This window comes from Balearica regulorum, chromosome 7 (genome assembly GCF_011004875.1).
Source record: "Balearica regulorum gibbericeps isolate bBalReg1 chromosome 7, bBalReg1.pri, whole genome shotgun sequence".
NCBI lineage: Eukaryota > Metazoa > Chordata > Aves > Gruiformes > Gruidae > Balearica > Balearica regulorum.
Window position 1 is genome coordinate 28,747,215 of NC_046190.1, and position 21,167 is coordinate 28,768,381.

At 38.3% G+C, this 21,167-nt stretch overlaps 2 protein-coding genes across 3 annotated transcripts in view; one reads left to right on the forward strand and one right to left on the reverse strand.

Annotated features, from left to right (window-relative positions):
- Positions 1-9,253, forward strand: part of SH2D4B (SH2 domain containing 4B) — a 109,990-nt gene extending 100,737 nt beyond the window's left edge. For both annotated transcript variants that reach the window (XM_075758681.1, XM_010306731.2), the window contains exons 7-8: positions 2,383-2,603; positions 6,366-9,253. In XM_075758681.1, coding sequence (XP_075614796.1) covers positions 2,383-2,603; positions 6,366-6,458 — 314 coding nt within the window. In that variant the 3' untranslated portion in view covers positions 6,459-9,253. The remainder of the gene's footprint in view (positions 1-2,382; positions 2,604-6,365) is intronic.
- The window catches only part of LOC104641674 (DPY30 domain-containing protein 1), a 291,916-nt gene that overhangs the window by 187,237 nt on the left and 83,512 nt on the right, over positions 1-21,167 (reverse strand). The window lies entirely within an intron of this gene.

The following is a 21,167-nucleotide window of genomic DNA, read 5'->3' on the forward strand; positions in this document are numbered from 1 at the left end:
TAGGCATCGTAATCACAAATAAAACCTTTCATTGTATATTTAAATTAGAGCAATTTGAGAGAAGACTGGATATTTGCCTTAACAAATAGGGTGATTTCAGAATCAATTTTTGTGTAATTCTTGGCACGTGGCACCTGACATTGGGATCTAGTGATACAGCTTCACTTAATGTGCTGTATCATATGGATTCATGTTAGTACTATCTTTTCATTTGAACAGAGTTCAAGAATTTGTAACAATTCATCTTGGAATTCTTCCAATAAAACTGTTTTTAGTTTTGCAGAGTGCAGTTAATTGACACTGTTGGCTGAGCAGTTGCATGCTGTTTCTAAACAAATGCATGTGTTTGCATGTTTATTGCCTATTTTGCATGTCTGGTGCAAAGATGATGTAATATCCTTCGGCAAAGAGAACCGTACATCATACAGCATAGTATATATGTGTATGTTTCTTCTGACTACTGAGGATATTTCAGTAGGAACCTCTGAGCCCCACTGAGATTGAGCCCTTGTTGTGTTCATCATTGCACCATGTAAAACAGGAAAAGAAATTTATTGCCTCAAAATAGACAAAAACTGAAAGAAGGAGGTGCTTTTCTATCTTTCCTAACATCGCACAGTGCTTGCTTTTAAGACCCAGATCTCCTCAGTCCCTTCCTGTCTCCCAGAGGCATAATTTTCCTTGTGGGCTTAATTAGAGCCTCCCAAACTTTTGCGTCTCAAGTAGGCCCTTCTTTGCCCGAATTGGTAATCCCTGGGCTATGGTGGTTATTACACGAAAACAATGCAGCTTTTCAGTACTTGGACTCCATGAACTCTCTCTAGGACATATATAGGATTCTATGATGACAAGCAGTTCCATTAAATGTTACATCTATAATTTTGAGAAAGTTTTCACAGACAGTAACTTTGGAACATGCACATATATTACTTACTGACATTTGTGTCATGTTCACATTCAGAATGGCCTAATTCAACATCTGTTCCTGATTAAAGTGAGCATCTGGTATTTCAGAGATAATTATGAGACATGAGCTTACTGTCCTCTAGGTCTAGCAGACAAATTGGAACTAGGCTTTCTAGGTGGATGGTAAGACCTAGTTTAGTGCTGGGTGCAATTCTGATCACACCTTTTACATGGGATGCAATCAGAATAGGGTTTATCTGTTACAGCCTGTTTGCAAGCAGAAGTACCAGCAACTTCTATTGTGTCCTAGGATCAGAAAGAAAAGAGAGAGATGAAGATTTTTTGAACACAGAAGAATAAAATGGGAAAGTTCTTGAAAGCTCTACTCCTGCTAAACTTTATCCCTTGCTTACTCTGAATATCTGAATTTATGATCCTTCTTTTGCCCTGGCAAATAAGTTTCTCATGCAGCAAAGGAATGAATTCACCTATAAAACTACTGCTTGGTGACTAGGATATGGGTAGAGAGTTTGTTCCCTGATTGAGTTTGTCCAGAGAGGTAAGTTGGCTCATAGAGAAAATGACCACAGGATGACAGTTATGTACTGCAAGAAGTCCCAACTAATTTTGTTGTCTCTTGTCCTGGAGCAAGGTGCATGGGTCATTATTGTTCATTATGAATTGTAAAGACGAGCTCATTTGTGGTCAACAAATACAACACTCAATATTTTCTTTTTGTTGGTACTCTGTTAAGTTCATGGCTAAAGGTTCTAACTAGAGGAGACTATTACTCTGATATTAAGCCTGAAAGATTCCAGAAGGAAAGGACTATGATATTTGTTTCTTGTTTTCCTCTGTAACAATGTTCCCTAGAAATGCAAGCCTGTGAATAAGTAATCTAACATACCCATCTCTGTTAGAAGCTCTATTAGTTGCAGGATTTTATTTCTTTGTGCTCCAATTTATCTGCATCTATGGATGAGTGTGTGTATGAAGGCACAAAAGCAGACAAATGCTTTTAATCCTGGCACTTGCTTTATGTTCCTTCTTTAGGACATATAAAACAATTGTAAGGCAACACAGAGGTACTGCAGTACAATTGCAAATATCAGCAACGTATTGCAAATTCAAATTGCAATGCCAAACCATGCTAGTCTGCTAAATGATCACTTGCACAGAATTTGCTGGTCTGATAGGCCAGTTGCATTTAGGTACTTCCTTTGAAAAAGCAGTAAGGATGTGAAAAAGCAGTTCTTAATCAGCTAATTAAAAAGCATATCCCATCAAACTCCATCAAAACTCTTATAGCTATCCTTCAGAAGCAAATAGCATAAGTATTGTCTTCATAGGTCTAAATCCTCCTATAAACTTTTCAATCTTGAGAAGTTTTAATTTCACTTCTGCTCTGTGTTTGTTGCATTTGATTTACTTTTACAGACCTGTTACCTGCATAATCATTGGGTTTTTTCTTGCCAGGTATTATCAGCCGCCAAGAGGCAGAAGAGTTGTTGATGAATAAATCTGAAGGAACGTTTCTGCTGCGAGTCAGTGAGAAAATCTGGGGCTATGCATTGTCTTATCGCCAGCAAAGTGGGTTCAAACACTTCCTGGTTGATGCTTCGGGGGATTTCTACAGCTTCTTGGGGGTAGATCCAAACCGACATGCAACACTGACAGATCTTATTGATTTTCACAAGGTAACACTTGCTAGGTAGAGATCGATAGCTGAGTGGAATGGATTAATAATTTAAAGAGGAACCATGTAATTTGAAACCACACTGAAAAGTAGAAGTAACCATAGTGGAGAAAAGAATATACGTATATATTCTACAGTAAGCCTAGCTATAACATATATGTATAGACACATATGCATGTGTCTTTTATTGCAGTGAATCAGAAGGCTTTTCCCCTTCTTTCAAATGCTTCAGCATGTATTCGTGTCCCCTTCTAAGCAGATTCTTACACAATGCATGCTCTCCTGCGCTAAAAATCAACTAATAAGGGCTGACAGAGCTAACACTTCTTGAGCCTCTTTGCTGTGCAAAATTGGATTGGAAATACCATGGAAAGGTTTTTTGATGAAATTTCAGCATTTTTTGACCTTTGATATGAGGACTGTAACGCGCAAAGCAGAGGAGTCAGGCCCTGCAGTAAAGAAAGGAACATAGAGGAGTTCTCTTTTAAGGATGTGCCAAGGGTCATTCCTCTTTACCCAAAACAGTCTTACAAGAGTAATTTGCTACTCATCTTTGACTTTAGATGGATTTGAATGACTTTGCCTCTAACTTGTGTTTCTTGTTGCCAGACTGTGACTAAACAGTAGCACTGTTTTGATAATGTAGGTTGTTTTCATCACCTTGCATCTCCCCCCATCTTCATTGGTTTTAATTCTGCTTTTTTTTCTTAGCCACCCTTACAATTTCTCTTCATCCTTTCTTTTCTAGTTCCCTTTCCTTTTTTATCCTTTTCTCACTCTTGTCTCAAACTAATTCTATTAATTTTTTGCTCCTCCTTTTCTTCACAGCTTTTAATTTTTTCAGTACTCAGTCTCACAGACATTAAGCAGAGATTATTTTTCTTCCAATTTCCCTTCTCTCAAATCTTTCATTTCAGCTAGTTGGGAACATCTCTTCATTCAAACCTGCACACTATTTCTTCCAGCTGTAATCCTTACATTTCAGTTGTTATTAGCAGTACAGTAGAAGTCAATTATTTTGGATTTTATTGGCTTAACAAAAAAGTTGAGTTTCTCATAATTTACATTACATGCGGGAACATAGATTTGATGTGATATCCTTCATAAAAACATAGATGTTCACTTCCTAAATAGGATTTTTAAGTCCCCAAACAAGAAAAAATAATAATAAAAAATAATCAAGGGCAGAAAATCGCAAACTCATTCAGATTCATTGAAAATGATTACTTTCTTCTGAAAGTTAGATTTTGGTTGGCCTCCTCTCTCTCACCTTCTTTCTCCCATCTTAGCTACTGGCACGTGTGCACACTGAAGTGCCTTTATTTTAAGATAAAATAAAAAGGTTAAGACAAATGAGGTTTGCCTTAGTGTCCCCTCACAGATCCGTCTGACATTATATTTCCACATGGGAGGATACTAGGTGTCACATTTGACCAGAAAATACCTCCTCCTCTTATCTGATGAAATTCTCTCTCAGTGGCCAAATCCCTCCACATCCTTCTTTCTCTATCCCAATTTTTACTGCCAAGCATGACATCATGGTACAGAATATCCTTTTGGCCAGTTTGGGTCAACCAACTGGGCTGTGTCCCCTCCCAACTTCTTGCTTATCCCCAGCTTGCTCATGGCCAGCAGGGGCTGAGTGGGAAACAGAGAAAGCCTTGATGCTGTGCAAGCACTGATCAGCAATAGCCAAAACGTTACGGTGTTTTCAACACTGGTTTAGCCACAAATTCAAAACACACCACCATACAGACTGCTGTGAAGAAGGTTAACTCCATTGCAGCCAGACCCAGTACAACGGAAAGAGTCTAACCAGGGCCTTGTCAGGGAAAGAAAAACACGCATACAACACCTCAAATACAGATTATCAGGCATTAGATGTAGGACCTCTGGCTACAGCACTATCCCCTGTGCTCCTGGGGAGGGGTGATGGTGACAACCAATTCCAACCATCTCTGCTCCAGCTATGTTCCTATATTTTCATCACGGCTCATCCTAGACAATCACCATACTAGAAACATCTATTTACAGTCAGCAGTAGGGCGCTCATCAGAAGCAGAATGGCTTTTAGTTTCTGACATTTAAAAAACAAAAAAAGTTTTCTTAGCTATCCCCTGATAATAGTTAAGAGGTCCCCTGTAGTAAGCCTATCAGACAAACTGGTTCACCTTTATTGTCACAACACAATTCTCTTTTAACTGTCTCACTTAATAGCTGCAACACTGGTCCCTTTGGCAATCACTTCAGGAGGCATCTTATCCTGTCTATTCTGTGGTTTGTCTTTGAAGCTCTTCTGCCTGCCCTTTCTAGTGAAATACATTGTCAAATGTCCCAAAGCCGCCTGGTAACCAACTATGCAGCCTTTAGGTAAATGGCTGCACTGTGGGCACACTTTCTCTTGTGGCTATTCCTATATTGTTTGGAAAAGTTGCTGCTTCCTCAGGACTATTTTTGGCAAGAGTGTACTTCCCACACCAAAAGTTGCATGGGCTTCTCTTTGAGGATTTGTTCCACTTTCAATCAAAATGAGCAGGGCTGGCATAACTACTTTTTTAGTTGCTTATACTTATTCATCTAAAACTGCTTCATTTTGGTTTAAAAAAATTAAGACGAGGTCACTCAAGCACCTCAGCTGACAGATGCAAGGAGATGGTAACTATTAGAGGGAAGAACAAACTTCTTGCAGAAGAGGGTGTGAGTGTGCATTTTCTCTTATTACTACTTGCATTTAATACTATGTGGAAAGCAGCAATAACATATCCAAGATCATTGCTAAATCTTTGTATTTACTTCCTCATAACCTTCTAGAAGCATTTAATTTGATTAGTAACTTTCTGAACTTTTCTCAGTCTGATGAAGTGATTGGGAAGGAACCAGGAAGGAACCACAACTGGGAGCCTGCATGTGTTTTGAGGAAATCAGGCACCAAATTTCCATTGAATTTCAATAGAAACTAGATAAGTTTTGAAAATGTTAGGCCCATATATGGATCCATAACTTGGATCTAAACTTTCAGGTGAAGGATTGCTATTTTAGCTGATACAATTGCGGATTCTGGCCCATTTTGGTACATTTATAAATCTTAAACTTCTACAAAAATATAAATGAACTATCATTACTCTAGGAATAAGTGCAAAGACCAAATTCTCTACTTTTCCAGTGAGTTTTTTTGTATTCATCTTGGTAATCAATTACTGGAATGACTGACTCAGCATGTGGATATTTAATGAGGATAGGTGCTATTTGTAAAGACTGTCTTTACCTTAATGAGGTGGTTATCTTTATCAGTCAGAAAGCTGTTACTGTTGTGTGTGAGCACTCAACATTGAGCTCTTGCTCACTCTGCCTGGTGAAGCTTCTTTCATCCCAATGACTATGGAAGTAGCATAGCAGAACTGGCATATGTCTGTTAAATTAACCCCTGAGAACATTCTTCGTAGGTATCTATTGCTGTTTTTCTGAAGTAGCATAGCAATTTACAGGTAGTACAAATCACAGTCTTTTCTGTACACCAACTGTTTGATTTCACTATTTGATACTAGCACAAGTTACTACTGGCATAAGTATGAGATAAACAAGCATGAAGAAAATGAATAGTTGATAGAATCCTTTTGGTCTGTATTTTATCAAGCTTTTATTCATAATTGGTTGCCAATTACAGTGGAGTGATGGTCTTTATTTCTGTCAGTTGCTTTTCTTAGAAGAAAGGGAAAGGATTAGACATTTCTGAATGATATTTTAATTGGTTTTATCTTTCTAGGAAGAAATCATCACATCCTCAGGCGGGGAGCTACTACTGGAGCCCTGTGGGCAGCAGAAGAATCCACCAGACTACAGCCCTTTATTTGAATAACTGATCCAGGACTAAGAGGAATGCATTCTGGATAGCTCTAGTAATAGATAGCTACAAATGTAGACACTGAAAAGTAGTTAACAAACTTCCAAAGCCACTGGTCTTGTGGCCAAAAAGTATCCTCGTTAGAAGGCCCAAAATATTGCTATTTTGCATCTGAATTATCATTGTTCATATTCAAATTTTTCAAGGGGTTGTGGCCAATTGCACTGAACGTTAAGTTCGTATCTTAATTTTCTTAATGTCTGAGATTGAAAATGCAAACCGCAGCAAGAAGTATGGGCGGGAACTACTCATAGAGTATCGTATGACATACCAGTATTGGTGAACAGATTCTTTCGTCCAAAGCAAGGTTTGTCCGTTTCTGTTGACAGTCTCATCACTCAGTGATGCACATTTGATAAGAGGAGAAGCAGTCTTAAAATGTCTTTTTGCAGTTTGTGATTGCTTAAATGGTTAGGTGTAGCTGGAAACTTGCCATTATGCTTTTGAATGCAGGCGTACAAAGTTCACCACAGCAGAGACAGAATAAGGTCATTCACATTTTATTTACAACTTCATGCAGTCCAACAGCCTTGGAAAGACTTTTACTCCTGTACAGGAAGTGGTCACTTTATTCTAAACTAGTTATTCCAATGAAAGCAGTTTGATTTGCAGCAACAACTCCTCTCACTGACCTTGTCATGTTCTCTGCTTTCTGATGTGCAACATACATGCTGGAGATTCCTAGCTTTACTTTGCTGTAGGACAAGATATTTTCCTTAACTGAGCTAGGAGCAAAGGTGGAGGTGGTATATTTATCCGTAGAAAAGGTACAACTAATTACATTATCATCATGCTATTTCATGTTTTAAAAAAGATGCACAAATGTGTTCTTGATCCATTTGTTATACGTACTGAACCACATGAAAATAGACCTGTGGCCCAGATCTATGGAGCAGTTGCTTTGTGTTTGGACTATTAAAAAAAAAAAAATCACAGTAGTTAATTTGCCCTCCAGAAGTTTGTATCTTAGCAGTCCTTGTACTCTGGGCTGTCAAACAGTACAGATGTAGTCCAGCAGTGTTTCGCTGGTAAGCTGGATACTACTAAGGCAGCCAATTCAGGAAATAGAGTGAAAGAGTTGCAGAACTGTTACTATTACCTTCCTGTGCTCCTTGCTCTCTTCCCATGAATGGCCAGGTAGAAGCTGCTGGGTATAGAAGTGTTCTTTTCAGCTCCGAACATTCATTTTGCAGGGCAATATTTGAAATAACGGTTGTGACAGTTTTGTATGTAACTGACTTGTTTCAAAAGTGAAGTGGGCCATGAGGGAAGTAGTTGTACACCTGTTGGTTAGTCTCATAGTCATGCCTTTAATAGGCAGTTTCTCAGTACTTTTTTCATATGTGGTGTGTATTTGGAGAAGTAAAGTGTACCTCCATGGTTAATTTTTTCCTGGGAATCTCTGAACACATAGAAAAGGCACACTGACTGTATTTCTACGTGCTGCTGCTTTGGGCAATCTCTGATTTCCTATGTGGTTCTCTTCCAAATCCCAGTGTAGACTTCCCTCCCGAGCCGCACAGAAATCTCTCTCTCCTCAAACAGTCATTTCTCTTGACTTGCTGTTACCTTCAATGCTTTGTCTGTCCTAGATGGTAAGCTCGTCTAGGAAAAGAACCTTGTTCAAGCTTATAAAGCACACTATACATTTAAGGTGCCACCATAATACGTATGTGTGGTAATAATAGCAACAATTTTTTTCATAATTAATTCTACAGTTAACCCATATTAAAGTACAGATTTTTGCACACAAACTTCATTACTGTTCAGGAAAATTCTCTTAACATTGCTTTTTGTGTGATTTAATCCATCAATGTTTGTGACCATGAAAAGAAAATTCTAATGTACTTTCCACAGAGACTTAGGTGGACAGTTTCTGTATTAATCACTTGGAACACTGGCTCAGGAGGTTTTAAATAGTTCCTGTTAGCACCTCATAAGAAAACAAATCAGGATACAGCAAATAAGCAATGCTTATTAGCTGGAGCAGCTGTTCTTAGTGCACAGTGCTCAGATAAGCCAACAGCCGGGCTTTTCACAGCAAGTAGGTTTACAGAGGTAGGGCATTCTTTAGCTATGTGTCTGATACCTTGAGAAACAAAGTGACTTGGCAGCTAGATAAAAGGTCAAGATAACCAAGCGGTCTTGGAATTTTGTTAAAGTGTGTGGTCATCTGCAGGTCTCCAGGGGCTGGATTCTCGAAATGGAATACAGCTCTCCAGTTTTGAACATAGTAACACATTATAGACCCTAATAGAGACCTACATGTCTCCATTACATGAGAAGGCTGGTGTGTGGGAGCTGGGTACAGATATACACCTGGTACAGGTATAGACAGACATTGAGTCCGGCTACCAGAATGTGGAGCTTAGCACAGAGTAATTCACTGTGCTTCAAATATGGACTCTCTAAAATAATCACAGAGTACATTGCTTTTTTCCAGTAGAACATTCACTAAGTGCAATCTACCTCCTCCAAAGAACCCCAGTATATACCAGATGCTTCCTCTGAGAAACTAGCTCTGCACTTGCTCCCTCTCTGTAGGCATATCAAGAATGGCTTCAGGTTATTCTCTACTTCAAAGAAGAAGGGAAAGGGACCTTTTAAAGTTAAAAAAATATATGTATTCCTAGACTTACCTCTGAAGCCAGAGAGCAGCAGCTGGCTGTGTAGGACTGAGGGTCTAAAGGTGGTACTGAGTAATTAAGGTGGTATTTAGACACTTAGACATCTTTGCAGATTGGTGTTTTGCCTTTGACGTGGTAGCCCCCCCGCTACCAAAACCTTGCCACGCAAAACCAACACAGCCTTTAAGAACTGTAAAAAAAAAAAAAAAAAAAAGGCATAAAATGCCACCTTCTCTTTGGAAAAGGTGCTAGGCGTGCTAGAAAAAGAAGACATACCAAATCTTTTGGAAGATTAATCAACCCGTTGTACACAATTTTGGGAATGTTTATAGACAGAATATTGAAGAACTTGTTCCATAAGGAATTCACATTCAGAGATTGATGATAATACAGCTATTTATTTCTAGTGACACACTTCCCAGCAACTGCATGCATTTTGTTTAGCCGCTAAGAAGGTTTGGAAATATAAGCTTTTTGGCTTATGTATCCTCTTGTGATGTAATAAACATCACAACAGCACCATCATTTTCACTTCGGAGCACATTTCCTACTTCTAATTTTCTAAGTTTTTCTGCCTGTGCTCAATCCATTTCTCATTCTAGGTTTTACTTGGCTTTAAAATAAATCCCTTGTACATTCCCCTGCAAATGAAATTACTTGGAAAACTGCAATTTCATCTGAGAGTTTTATTATGCTAATAAATGTCAGAATTCTCAAGTAAAGGAATTGTTTTTTTTTCCCCATAGCCCCACAGAAATAATGAAAAATAGCCAGCCAATTCATAGAGTTATCAGGAAAGAAAAACTCAACAATACATAACCAGAAGAAGCAGCAATAAAATACAGTGCAACTTTACTGAAGATAAATTTTGAAGAAAACAAAAGGAGATCATAGCAAGCAGAAATTAAGAAAACAGAAGCTTTCCTTGATAGAAATGTGCAACTGCTGCCAATACACTTGAGGGTTATGGGCGAAGTACAAGCATGGAAATGTTTTCTAAGCTAACAAATGCTTCTTGTTGCCATCCAGAAAATAAATGGACTATGAAAAGGTAACCAGTTTAGTAGGAAGACTAGAAGGGAAGGCAGTAAAGAAGTAAATACGGAAAATGAAGAAAATAAAAAAGGGGAGAATGTGGTTATCTCGTTGTTTTGAAAGTGTTTTGGATTTTTGCTATGCTGGGAGGAAGACTGGGCACTGCTACCCACCTTTCGCTCTGCAAGTCTCAAAGATTTCAACTTTGAGCTAAATCTACCTTGGAGCTAGATTTTACACTCTCAGTCCGTAAGAGTTGGGCTGGTCCATACTGCAGCCTTGAATGCTGCATCTGCTTCACACTGTCTGCCTCTACGTTTAGTGCTGTCTGAAGCTGTTCATCACTGTGTACAAAATCTTTTTAGTGCTGCAGTTTCATTGTCTGGAATGGCTACCTTTATTCTATTACACAGTGACCTTCAAGTCTTGCTTGCTGATCTGTTTTTCTAGTGATAGCTGTTGTTGAGTCGTAAGAGGTGCGTGTTATGGATTTTCGTTATAAGATCTCCTGTCAATATTTCTTGTCAATGACACCACTGGGAATATGCTGAGACACCTATTATAGTAATTCCATTTCATAAGGAAAAATGCTACAGCAATAAGGAAAACTTTTAAACGAATTGAACTTTTCTTCGTAAATTTTTCACAGCAATAAAATATGGCACACAAGGTCCCAAGCTTGTTTGCATGTATCTTGAAAAAGCAGCTCCTGAGGATTTATTCTTGCTTCTTTCTGGATGCACAGATGCATCCATGCTTTCTAATTTTGTTTTCATCTGTTATTGTACATAGACATCTCCAATTTAATACTGTTCTTGTCTCTAAAAGAGAACAAAACCCAAGCAAAGTAATTGGCAGCAATCATGGATGAGATTTTCAAGGCTACTCAAAGAATGGACATCCCAGTCTATTACCTCTTATAATTACTGTAATGAAATAGTTATGTAGTATGAGTATTTACACATTAGTTTTATAAAAGAATAATCCAGGATAACTGTGAAGTACTAAATCTCTTTTGTGCTGAACAAGTACTGAGCAAAAGAAAGAGGTATCTACAAATTTTAGTTATAACAGACATTATTTTCATATTTACTGAGTAGAAACTGTTTCCAAAGATCAGATTCAGAGTGAGAATTTCCACTAGATTTCAATGACTTAGAACCAAATTAATAAAACCTATTTCTTTGCTGAGATGAGCCAAGATTAATACACTCACTACAGTAAAACAATTCAATTTTGTATGAACTAGGGATCCACTTCTGCTAATTTTTCCCCTGAGTCCCCACAGACCAGAATATAGAGCATTAATGGAGTTACACCACATTTCACTGCAGCCTAATTTTTTCTCTTTACATAATGCCACAACACAAACCTGCTCTCAGGTGAAATGTGGTAAGTCACAGTGGGAGAATTTTTTCCTCTTCCGTTGTATGAATAAATTTGTCTGCATAATTTACAGGTTGCAGTTTATTTTTCAATGATTCTCAAGGACTAACTTTCTCTTCCGTTTTATTATGCCTTTGCTTTTAGATGCCTTTTTCCTCTCCCAAAAGGATAGGGTTAGTGACCTCTGTGAAGTAAGGTGGCCCTGGCTGGGCTATCAATTGCACAATGAGGTGTTTGCACTTCACCAGATGTTTGATTTGTGTTTCCTGAGATGACTCTTCTGGATACATACTGTCTGATGATAATGATGCGTAATTGATTTTTATAGCTGATTTCTTGCCATGCAATTTCTTACTGTGTGAAACCTTTTCTTCAAATATTTGTTTACTGCTAGTGATTAGTCCTGTAGCTTGTATATTTACATTATAACCTGTAGCTAATGCACATTTTCTGCTAGGCTGGACCCTTGAATGAGTTTCATTTCTTCTCTCTTGGAATTTCTTCTAGTAGCTTTAAATGAAGGTAACATCATTTTATGGTATCTTTATCAACCATCAATAAGTGATTTTTCTTGTGGAGGAGAAATAACTTCAAAAGAGATTGGACATTTAGTTTGGTCCTAATTGTGTTTGTCTGATCTATGTGCAAATAAAACACTTAGCATTTTAATGTCTCCTTTAAAGTTTAGCTGCCATTTCTCCCTTGTTCTCAGTTTTAATGAGAACTGTATGTGGGAGAAGGTCAGACACTCACGAGCAATGGAGAGAAAAGAGAGGAGGTAGGGCTGTCTTATTTCATCTAATTTTACATATAACAGCAGGCAAAGTCTTGAGTTAAGTATTTCCTGAGATGCAGTGCTTTTCCTGCTTGGCATTCAGAGGATCTAGGCTGAGACCTATCGTTACTACTCTTCCCTTACACAACAGCAACAGGAAGATATTCATACTGGGTGTGAAAAGGGCCCAAATGGAGTTGCATAAGTAACGTTACAGTGCCCCAGAAATGGCACAGAAGTAGCATAGATGAAGAATATGGTAAAGATGTATTTTGTATGTGGGTGTGTAGAGCTAGGAGTGATTGCAAATTCTTGTTTGGTAGAAGTTAATTCTTTTAATTATACAATTGTCATTAATAGTCAATGCATGTGAAGACATGACCAATCTTAATGTGCTTCCTATTCTACAAATTCATAGAACATGGATTGCCTGAAAGGAAAATCAGAAATACTTGTCTCAGACAAGAGTTAATATGCATTACTGTATGATATTTGGGGCAGAGAATTTTAAAATGTATTATATATCACTATCAGGATATTAGAATGTAGAAGCTAAATGCTGCATACCATATTAAAGCATAATAAACTTATCAATCTAATTCTTATAGCACTTAAAAAGCCAACAAAGAATAAAACTATCCCCAGTTATACTCCTCTCCTGTAGGAAATGCTATTGATATTGTAAACAAGAAAATGTCTTCTCGTCTAGGAGTTTAAGCTTAATAATGGACTTAAATATTCCAGCAAATAATTTCAGAGCTGTACACAGAACACTGCTCTCCAATTAGTAAGATAGCCTGTTGCACTTATATTTGTTCTTAGTTCTCAAGCTCGTCTTGTTTGTGATAGCCTGATGCTAATGAGAAATATGATTTTAGTAAGTCATTCAAATCCAACTTTATGGAACATGTATTAAGGAATATGTTTCATCATAATTTTTACTATTAATATTTTCTCTCAGGAAATCTCAGAAAAAATAAAAATTGTTAAAAGCAATGACTAAATGCATACAGTTCTGATGTGACTGCTAGAGAGTATTTTGTTACCTTATATGTGCTGTACTCATAGCAGGCTGGTTCATTCATTTGGAATTTCAGTATGCTATGTGCTCATTGCAACCTATCTACATTTTTAATAACAAACCAGTAAACAGCTGTGCATGTGAGCAAACTGTTTTATGGGGTGAAAATGTTCACCTAATTCCAATGCTGAGCCCCCACAACATCCACTGGAGTTCATGTGGCATTAGTTAATAAACATGAGAATTACTTAGAAGGACTGCCTGTTAGAATCACTTTTCACTTCCCCCAGAAAGAAATTGACCTACTCTAAGATCTTCCATTGACACTCTTTAATGGAGAAACGTTTTGTTTTCAAAATGCAAAACTTCATGAAATTGTTTCAATTTTTAGAGTAAAAAAGATAATTGCAGAAAATATGAAAAGTATGCACAAATTTAACAGACAAAAAATATTTTTTATTTAGCCCTAAAAGAAAATGTGCTGCATTATGCTCTAAATACAGATATTCAATGTTTTTGACATTTCATCAGGTATCCATTGTCTCCCTCAATACTAGTTTCTTTTTAAGGGAGAATGGAAATACCCAGGGAATAGTTATTCAAAATGTCAAGCCCATTAAGTATCTGACTTGACAACTGAAATAAATTTATTCAGGTTTAAATAAGACCCCAGAAAATGTTTTCTCCAGAAAAAAATCAAGCTAGCAAGGTGGGTGTGTTCAGAAAAAAGAACTGATGTCTATTGTTCACAATTCTCAATAATTTGGTTTATATACTTGTATCCTTACGGTACAATTTCCATGTATACACTACTAAAAAGTGTGAGCACTGAAAAATAATTAATTTAAATGGAATAATAAATAACATAATGGAAATTGTCTGCTATTCCTGTTTCTCTGAAAAAGGCTAATTCTTTCAGCCCTATGGTTATGTAAAAGACTAAGTCTATTCATGAACTTTTGCAGGAAAAAGGATCTAATTTTCCAGGTTGTCATTGTGACTAATCACAACAGCAATCTCCTCCTGGATGAAGGTCTCTGATTAAAAAATAGAAAAATTTCTGACTATGCATTCAAATACCAAATGGAAACATTTGCAATGAACCAGTTCCATGCAAATACAAAACATCCACAGAATAGCCATTGCCATCTAGCAAGAATGAATAGCTTGGATGCCAGTTGTTCACCTGAAGCTGGGCTAGAAATGTTGGCTTCAGCCAGAGTTCCAGGTCAGTGTGGTATCAGCTCCTCTGTCAAAGATCACTGGTTATTTGAGGACATGTGGGGTCAGGAGAGGAGAGGGTGTGCAAACTTTTGAAACTTTGAAATATTTCCATGATAGGAAAAAAACCCCACTTCCCTTTCCCCACCCTAGAATAGAGTCAGTTTGGGGGGGGGGGGGGGGGAATCAACAAAAAAACCAAAACAAAACAAAAGCAGCTTTGTGAAACTGTTGCAGACATCTTTTTCCTACTGGTGAGCAGATATTTAGACAATTTGTTGAAATCAATGAGAAGTAAGTGGGGAATAAGGATTTCACAGCCGGGTCATTTTTTATTCATTCTGTTCTACAGCACCGCGCATACAGTGGTGAAGTGCTAACCCATCTGTTATCAGAAGTTGCTCAAAATCCAATGGACTAAAAATATTCTGTCTGCCAAGGAGACAGTCAAGGTGATTTGAAAAGGCTTGGATGCTTTTACTTTGGCCCACAGTCTGGAGATAAATTAAGAGGCATCAGGGCTTTCCCCCCTCCCCTCCTCCCCCAGACCTATTAATAACGAACCAAATTCACAACAACCAAGGAGAAACCTGCCTGCTGGCTAACATTCTGTTTGTAATACTGTGTCTGCACCTGCCCACGGTGCTAAAATTCATTTCGAGTTACACTTCAGTAATTGATGATCACTTGCCATATCCCTTTATAAAGCTTTTTTATCAATGTCTTTGGTGGTTCGTTTTGTATCAGCAGCAAATCAATGAAATGTTAATGGAACAGAGTGCTCTACTTGAGACTGAATTAATGTTGCTTTACCTGTTTCAATATCGGGTGAAGTTTTCAAAGTCTGGAAGGATAATAGTTTTTTAGATTTTCTTCGATGAGTTTGTTTCTGCACAATGGTGGCATCCTTGTGATCAGCTGTAATAAAGATTAAATGCATTAATGAACTTAGTTGAAGAGAGACAATGTGTTGTGAGAGACAATGGAAAAATGTGGCATTTAAAGCTGATGGCTGGATCCTCGTAAATGTAAATACCAGAGAGATGTCACAGGGAACACATTAACTCCTGGAATACTAGCTGGGGAGCTAGGGAGGACCTGAAATGGTTTTAAAATCTCCAAGGCAATGCAGTGATTAACCATGCACAAGGAAGGAGGACAACAGGGTCATGGATAAGTTCCCTTCCTGAAAGGTGCAGGAGGAGCCGGTGCCGTTGTCAGAATGGTCCCACAGTACCGCGGGAATAATACCAACCACTGCTTGCACCTCAGGACAGCCCCAGAAGTACAGATGTCTTGCCTGTGACCTCAGCACAGAGGGAGTACCAGGGCTTTCAGAGCGCAACTCCTGCCAGGACACCTCTGTCACAAATTAAGAAACTTAAGGATCTTGAGAAGCTCCAACAACTCTTACGTTGTCTTGAAGCCATCTGTACAGCAAAGCGATTGAACCATTTTATGCCCTTCTTTGTGGTCCTCTAAGCCATATGGACTAATTATGTGGTATTTCACACTTTCTTTTTTTTTTTTTTTTTTTTTTTTTGCTACTATAGATGACTAAAAAGCATATGACAAAAGAAAATTCCTTCTGCTCAAGCTTAAATAGACTAGGAGGACATATAAACCTGTGCTGCGCATTGCATGCCATGTCAGGCACACCTAGAGCTGGGGCTGCGTGTTGTCTGTTGGCAGATCACAGAGGCCATCGCAGACTGGGGGAGCTCAGCGCACAGAACACGAGAGCAAACACCCTGCGGCCTGGGCGTGATGCGGGCAAGGCAGGCAGCTGCTCTAGAGCGTTCCCTGGAGTCACGCCTTCGCGCAGAGCCGGCCTTTCCAGGCTTACACCCTCCCGCGCGGTTTTTAGAACAATCAGGTTGCACCTGTTAAAGCTTATGGATTTGCTGCGCGGCCGCACCTGAGCGGTCCCGCCACCCTCGCCCCCGCGCGGCCACGGCTAACGGCCGCACCTGGGCGGCACCGCCCCGCCCGCGCGCAGCTGCCGCCTCCTCCCTCAGTCCGGGACCCCCCCCCCACCGCAAGCGGCGGCCGCTGCGCCCACGCGTGGCAGCCGGACGGCGGAGCCCGCTGTGGAAAACGCCACTTCATTTCGGCCTTTCTGAAGAGACACTCTTAGGCTTTGTGCTTCGAATCTGGCAGGTTTTAGCAGTTCTAAAAATTAACAAAAAACCCCTTTTGCAAGTGAGAGAAAAGTGGAGATAAGTATCAAATGAACAATGCATCTTGGTTTACATTGGATAAAATTCATATATTTGGTGTAAATTCACCTGAACTGATCTGGATTCATTGCCTAGCTTTGCTTCTGTCACCGATTTTGATAGATTCCCCCTCCCCCTTTTTTCCCCCCTTGCTCCCCTGGTGCTGGTCTGTCAGTGCAGCAGCTGGATGGAGGAACCAACCCCTGTCCCACTCTTATCACCCTGAGGGTTTTGGGATGAGAGGGGCTATCGCACTGCTGGGGCGGCTGCAGGCGCAGGCAGCTGTGGAGGAGGACATGGGATGGAGCTGGAATGGTGTGGTTTGCTCATCAGTACTCCAAAGTGAAGGCTTGGAGGTTGAGGGCTTAATCTTGCAGCTTTACTGGAGGAAACTTTCAATAGTGGTTTTCATCTGCCAAAAGCCTCCTATTTACTGAGTCCTGTCAGAACCAGGGTCCAAAGTGCAGGCATGATAAAAACTTTTTCCACGAGTTGATATCTCTCATGCTGAACATAGCAGATGACTTACAGATTGACAAGGTAAAAGTGGCAGTAGGAAATACATGGGGGAACACCGAAGTATCCTGGCTTAAGAACTCCTCATCTGCTGAAGAGGACTTAGTTGTGCTACTTGTGGCTGGACGGTAGAAATGGGAAGACCATAAGCAAGCAAGCTGCTATATTGCCTCCAAAGACAATGGAAAGGAGCCCTCTTCTTCAGGGATATTCACCTGATGGAGGCGGACTGGTGAGTAAGATGCATTTTGTTGTTGTTATTTGACTTAGCTTCCCAGAATTGCCAAGATAACAGTGCTGGAATGCAGGATACTGGCTGATTTTTTAAATAAGAAAACCCCCAGTGATTGCTAAGGAGGGTAGCATTTACTGGCCCAGTTTGGTAACCAAGTCCGAAGTTCAAGTCTGATCCAGAAAAAATATGAAGGAAAAAATAGTCCAACATGTTTGTATCTCCATGAATCACTAAAATAAAATCAAATATTAGTTCAGTATCAAGGATATTTACAAAAATGTAAATGTTTTCAAATGTTTCCTATGGGTGTTGGATCAAGCCTTGAATGGAAAAGAAGATAAATCTGCCTTCTCACCTTCACGGTCACAGCTGGAACACACATTATCAGGGCAGCTTAATGGAACCATGTCTATTCAATGAAATAAAGTGTATCAGTCTCTGAAATTGTAAATTTAAATCTTATCACTAACACCTTTCTCCATACAGCACTAAACACAATTTCAGATACAGAAGAGGGAAAACTGTCTCAAGATTTAGAAATGTCAAAATAAGAAACGTCTAAAATAGAATTGTTGTGGTAGAGAAAGTAGAGTGGCAAACAGCTATATTCTGGTTGATTTGATGTGCTTTGATATAGTCTATAAACTTTCAAAAACTGAGACTGTTTAATGCGTACTGAAATAATGCTCAGTAATGTAATAAAGCTTTTGCATAATAAGGAATATTGTAAATAGCTAGCAAGAATACAATGCTTCCTGTTTTTCACAATGAAATTATTCTGGTTTGATTTCGTTTTCTAAAATAATCTCGGCATGCATCCTTTCACTAGAGAAGAACAAGCTAGAAAACACCTAAACAAAGTTAACAATTTCTTAAATAGTTCAGATGAAATGTTTACACTTATTTTATTTTGTGGGTATTTTCCATGGTAATTTAATTTTCAACAAACCAGGGAGTCTAACAGAGAAAAATAAAATGTAGACATACAATATTGTAATTTTAGTTGATTAGAAGCAGCAGGTAAAAGTTGAAGGAGAATCTCTTGCCTTCATTCTGCACAGCACAACACTGGGTTAGAGCCACTTCACGACATGAAAGGAAGGAAGGAAGCTGCTTTTAGCTCAGAATGGAAGAAATGTAGAATCATAGAAAAATTTGAGTTTTTAAGGGGTCTTTGGAAGTCATGTTTGTGTTAAAATTTTAGGATGGCTTCCCCTGGATTTGTGTGGAGTTTTCCTAATTTTCTTTAATCTTTCAGCATCGAGGATTTTTTGGTTTTCCTTCCTTATCACCACATCCTCTGGAGGACCATAGTTGACAAATTGATTGGTCCAACCAATAAATTTTCAGATCTGTCCTTGTATTGTATAAATTTCTATCAGATTGTCATTCCTGAAGGTCATCATTCAGTAAAGTTTTTGCCATGTACTTTCTTTTTTTAAAAAAACCTTAGATTACAGCAGAGATGCTGGAATTCATTATGTGTGAATATGAACGGAAGTTCTACTGATAGAGGCTGAAAAGTTTTTCACAGAATCCAGCCGGAAATTCTTGCCCATGTTTCATTTTTTGCAGTATTAAATTTCTTAAAATGTACATAATAGAGCTATAGAAGTGCTTTTGTTGTTGGGTTTTTTTTGTTTTTTTGTTTGTTTAAAAAACTATTTGATGGGATACTGGAGGATTTATTGAAGGCTTCATTTTAGCCTAGACATCTGGAGTTTCTTCTTCAAGCTCAATATTTTATGGTGACTGACTGCTGTTGTTGTATGTCTGATAAAATGCTGTTGCTGTGAGTTCTGTAACAGCTACAGATATGACTGAGAAAGTGTCTGGGGTGTTGGGAGGTATATAAGAAAAAAAAAAAAAAAAAGCCCATTTCTAACCAAAGAGTATAAGGAAACAATTTGTCACTATTGACAGCAGGAAAATGAATAAATATTGCAATAGGTATATGTCTACCCAATGAATTTATATTAGCATCTGAATGATGTCCTGTCTCAGGAAGGCTAGTAGACCAGTGTTATTAACTTCCTTGATGGAGATCTTTCCTTTCAGGCAGTGAATTTGTGGTGTGAAATCAACATCTTGTTTATTGGTTTTCTTGTATTCTTTTACTTCCTAAAGGAGCACGCATATTATTATATTTTACTGTTTTAAAAAAAAAAGAAAGTTCTTAGTTGCATGTCCAGAACTAGGCTCCAAAATTCACCTTTTGGCACCAGAATAGAAGTGGCCAAACTGAAAAGTCTTGGATATTCTACGTAATTTTATATGTGCAATGTATGTTCATCATATTGGAAAACATATTATTCAGTATAAATGAAAAATAATAAATTTGGAGCCTATGTTGAGGCACAGATATATCTGACAGTTCTCAATTTATTTGGACACACATTATGAAATTCCCTTATCAATAGTAATCATAAGGCTATAAAAGAAGCCAGTATCTTCCCCTTTTTGATTCCTCTCTCCTGCCTTTTTTTTTTTTTTTTAAGCATTCTAGTGTTTGCCCGTAAATTGTAGTCACTTGAGTACACCATTACAGTGTGCTCGAAGCATTCCTTTGGCAACTGTGCCAGAATAGTCATTGTAGAAAAAGTAGAGAAGAAAATCTCAGATAAACAATTTAGTTAAACAAAGGAAAAAAAATCCAGGCAAGCTGAATTCATTCTGGTTTTATACATAACAATACCAGAAGTACCAGAAGTCTTTTGAAATTTAAGAAAAGATCGGTGCCTCCACTTCCAGTCACCCCTTAGGCTCTCCTGTATTCCTGATTGTTACTAGTTTTGAACGGAGTGCTAAAAGAATGCTCTGTTAGTGCCTGCCTGATCCAAAACTCCTGGAAATCCATGTGAGTGCTTTTTTCTTAATTTTCCAACTTGTTAAATGATACAAGAAGATATATAAAGAATGGGAAGTCTCAAAATAAGACCTTTCTAGTAATAAATCCAATGGACCCCAAAGACCTGAATTCCATGAAACAATTTCAGATGAGTGTCTGAACTCTTGTGCTTCATATAAAATCATCTGCTTTTGAGAACAGCCAATCTCTAATGAAAATGTCCTTATGTATTTTTTAATCTATCCTGCTACTTTGGATGATAAGTCCTTTAATAACTCTTCAGAATACATCAGAATGTCATGCTGTGCCAAATGCCTACTTTTTTCCCTCTGGATCCTAGCTTAAAAATGAATGCTGTACAGTAGGAGATCATTTTGGATTACAGAACAACTTCTCAAAATGTCAGTGGTAAATAGTCAGCAAATCCCTCATTATCAATAAAATGGTGCTGATATTCAGTAAAAAGCCATTTGTAATACTTTCAAATCCATATCCTCACAAACCTTTTATCTTGTAGCAATCCTACTAGCACCAAGCAAAATCCAGTTTAATGCAAGAGGGATCTTTGGGTTTTTTGCATGCCTAATGAACTTGAGTAAAGGTTTTAGAAACTCCTGCTGGACAAGGGACTTTGCTTTTAATAGTGTTTTAAATTAAACCATTTGAAGATGTTTTTAATTCCTCGTCTTTCATCACTGTAATAGATATAAAATCCTTTAGTATGTTTTCAGATACCATTCATTTTCTGAACAAGAGTCTATTATTGTTTATGAAACTGCTT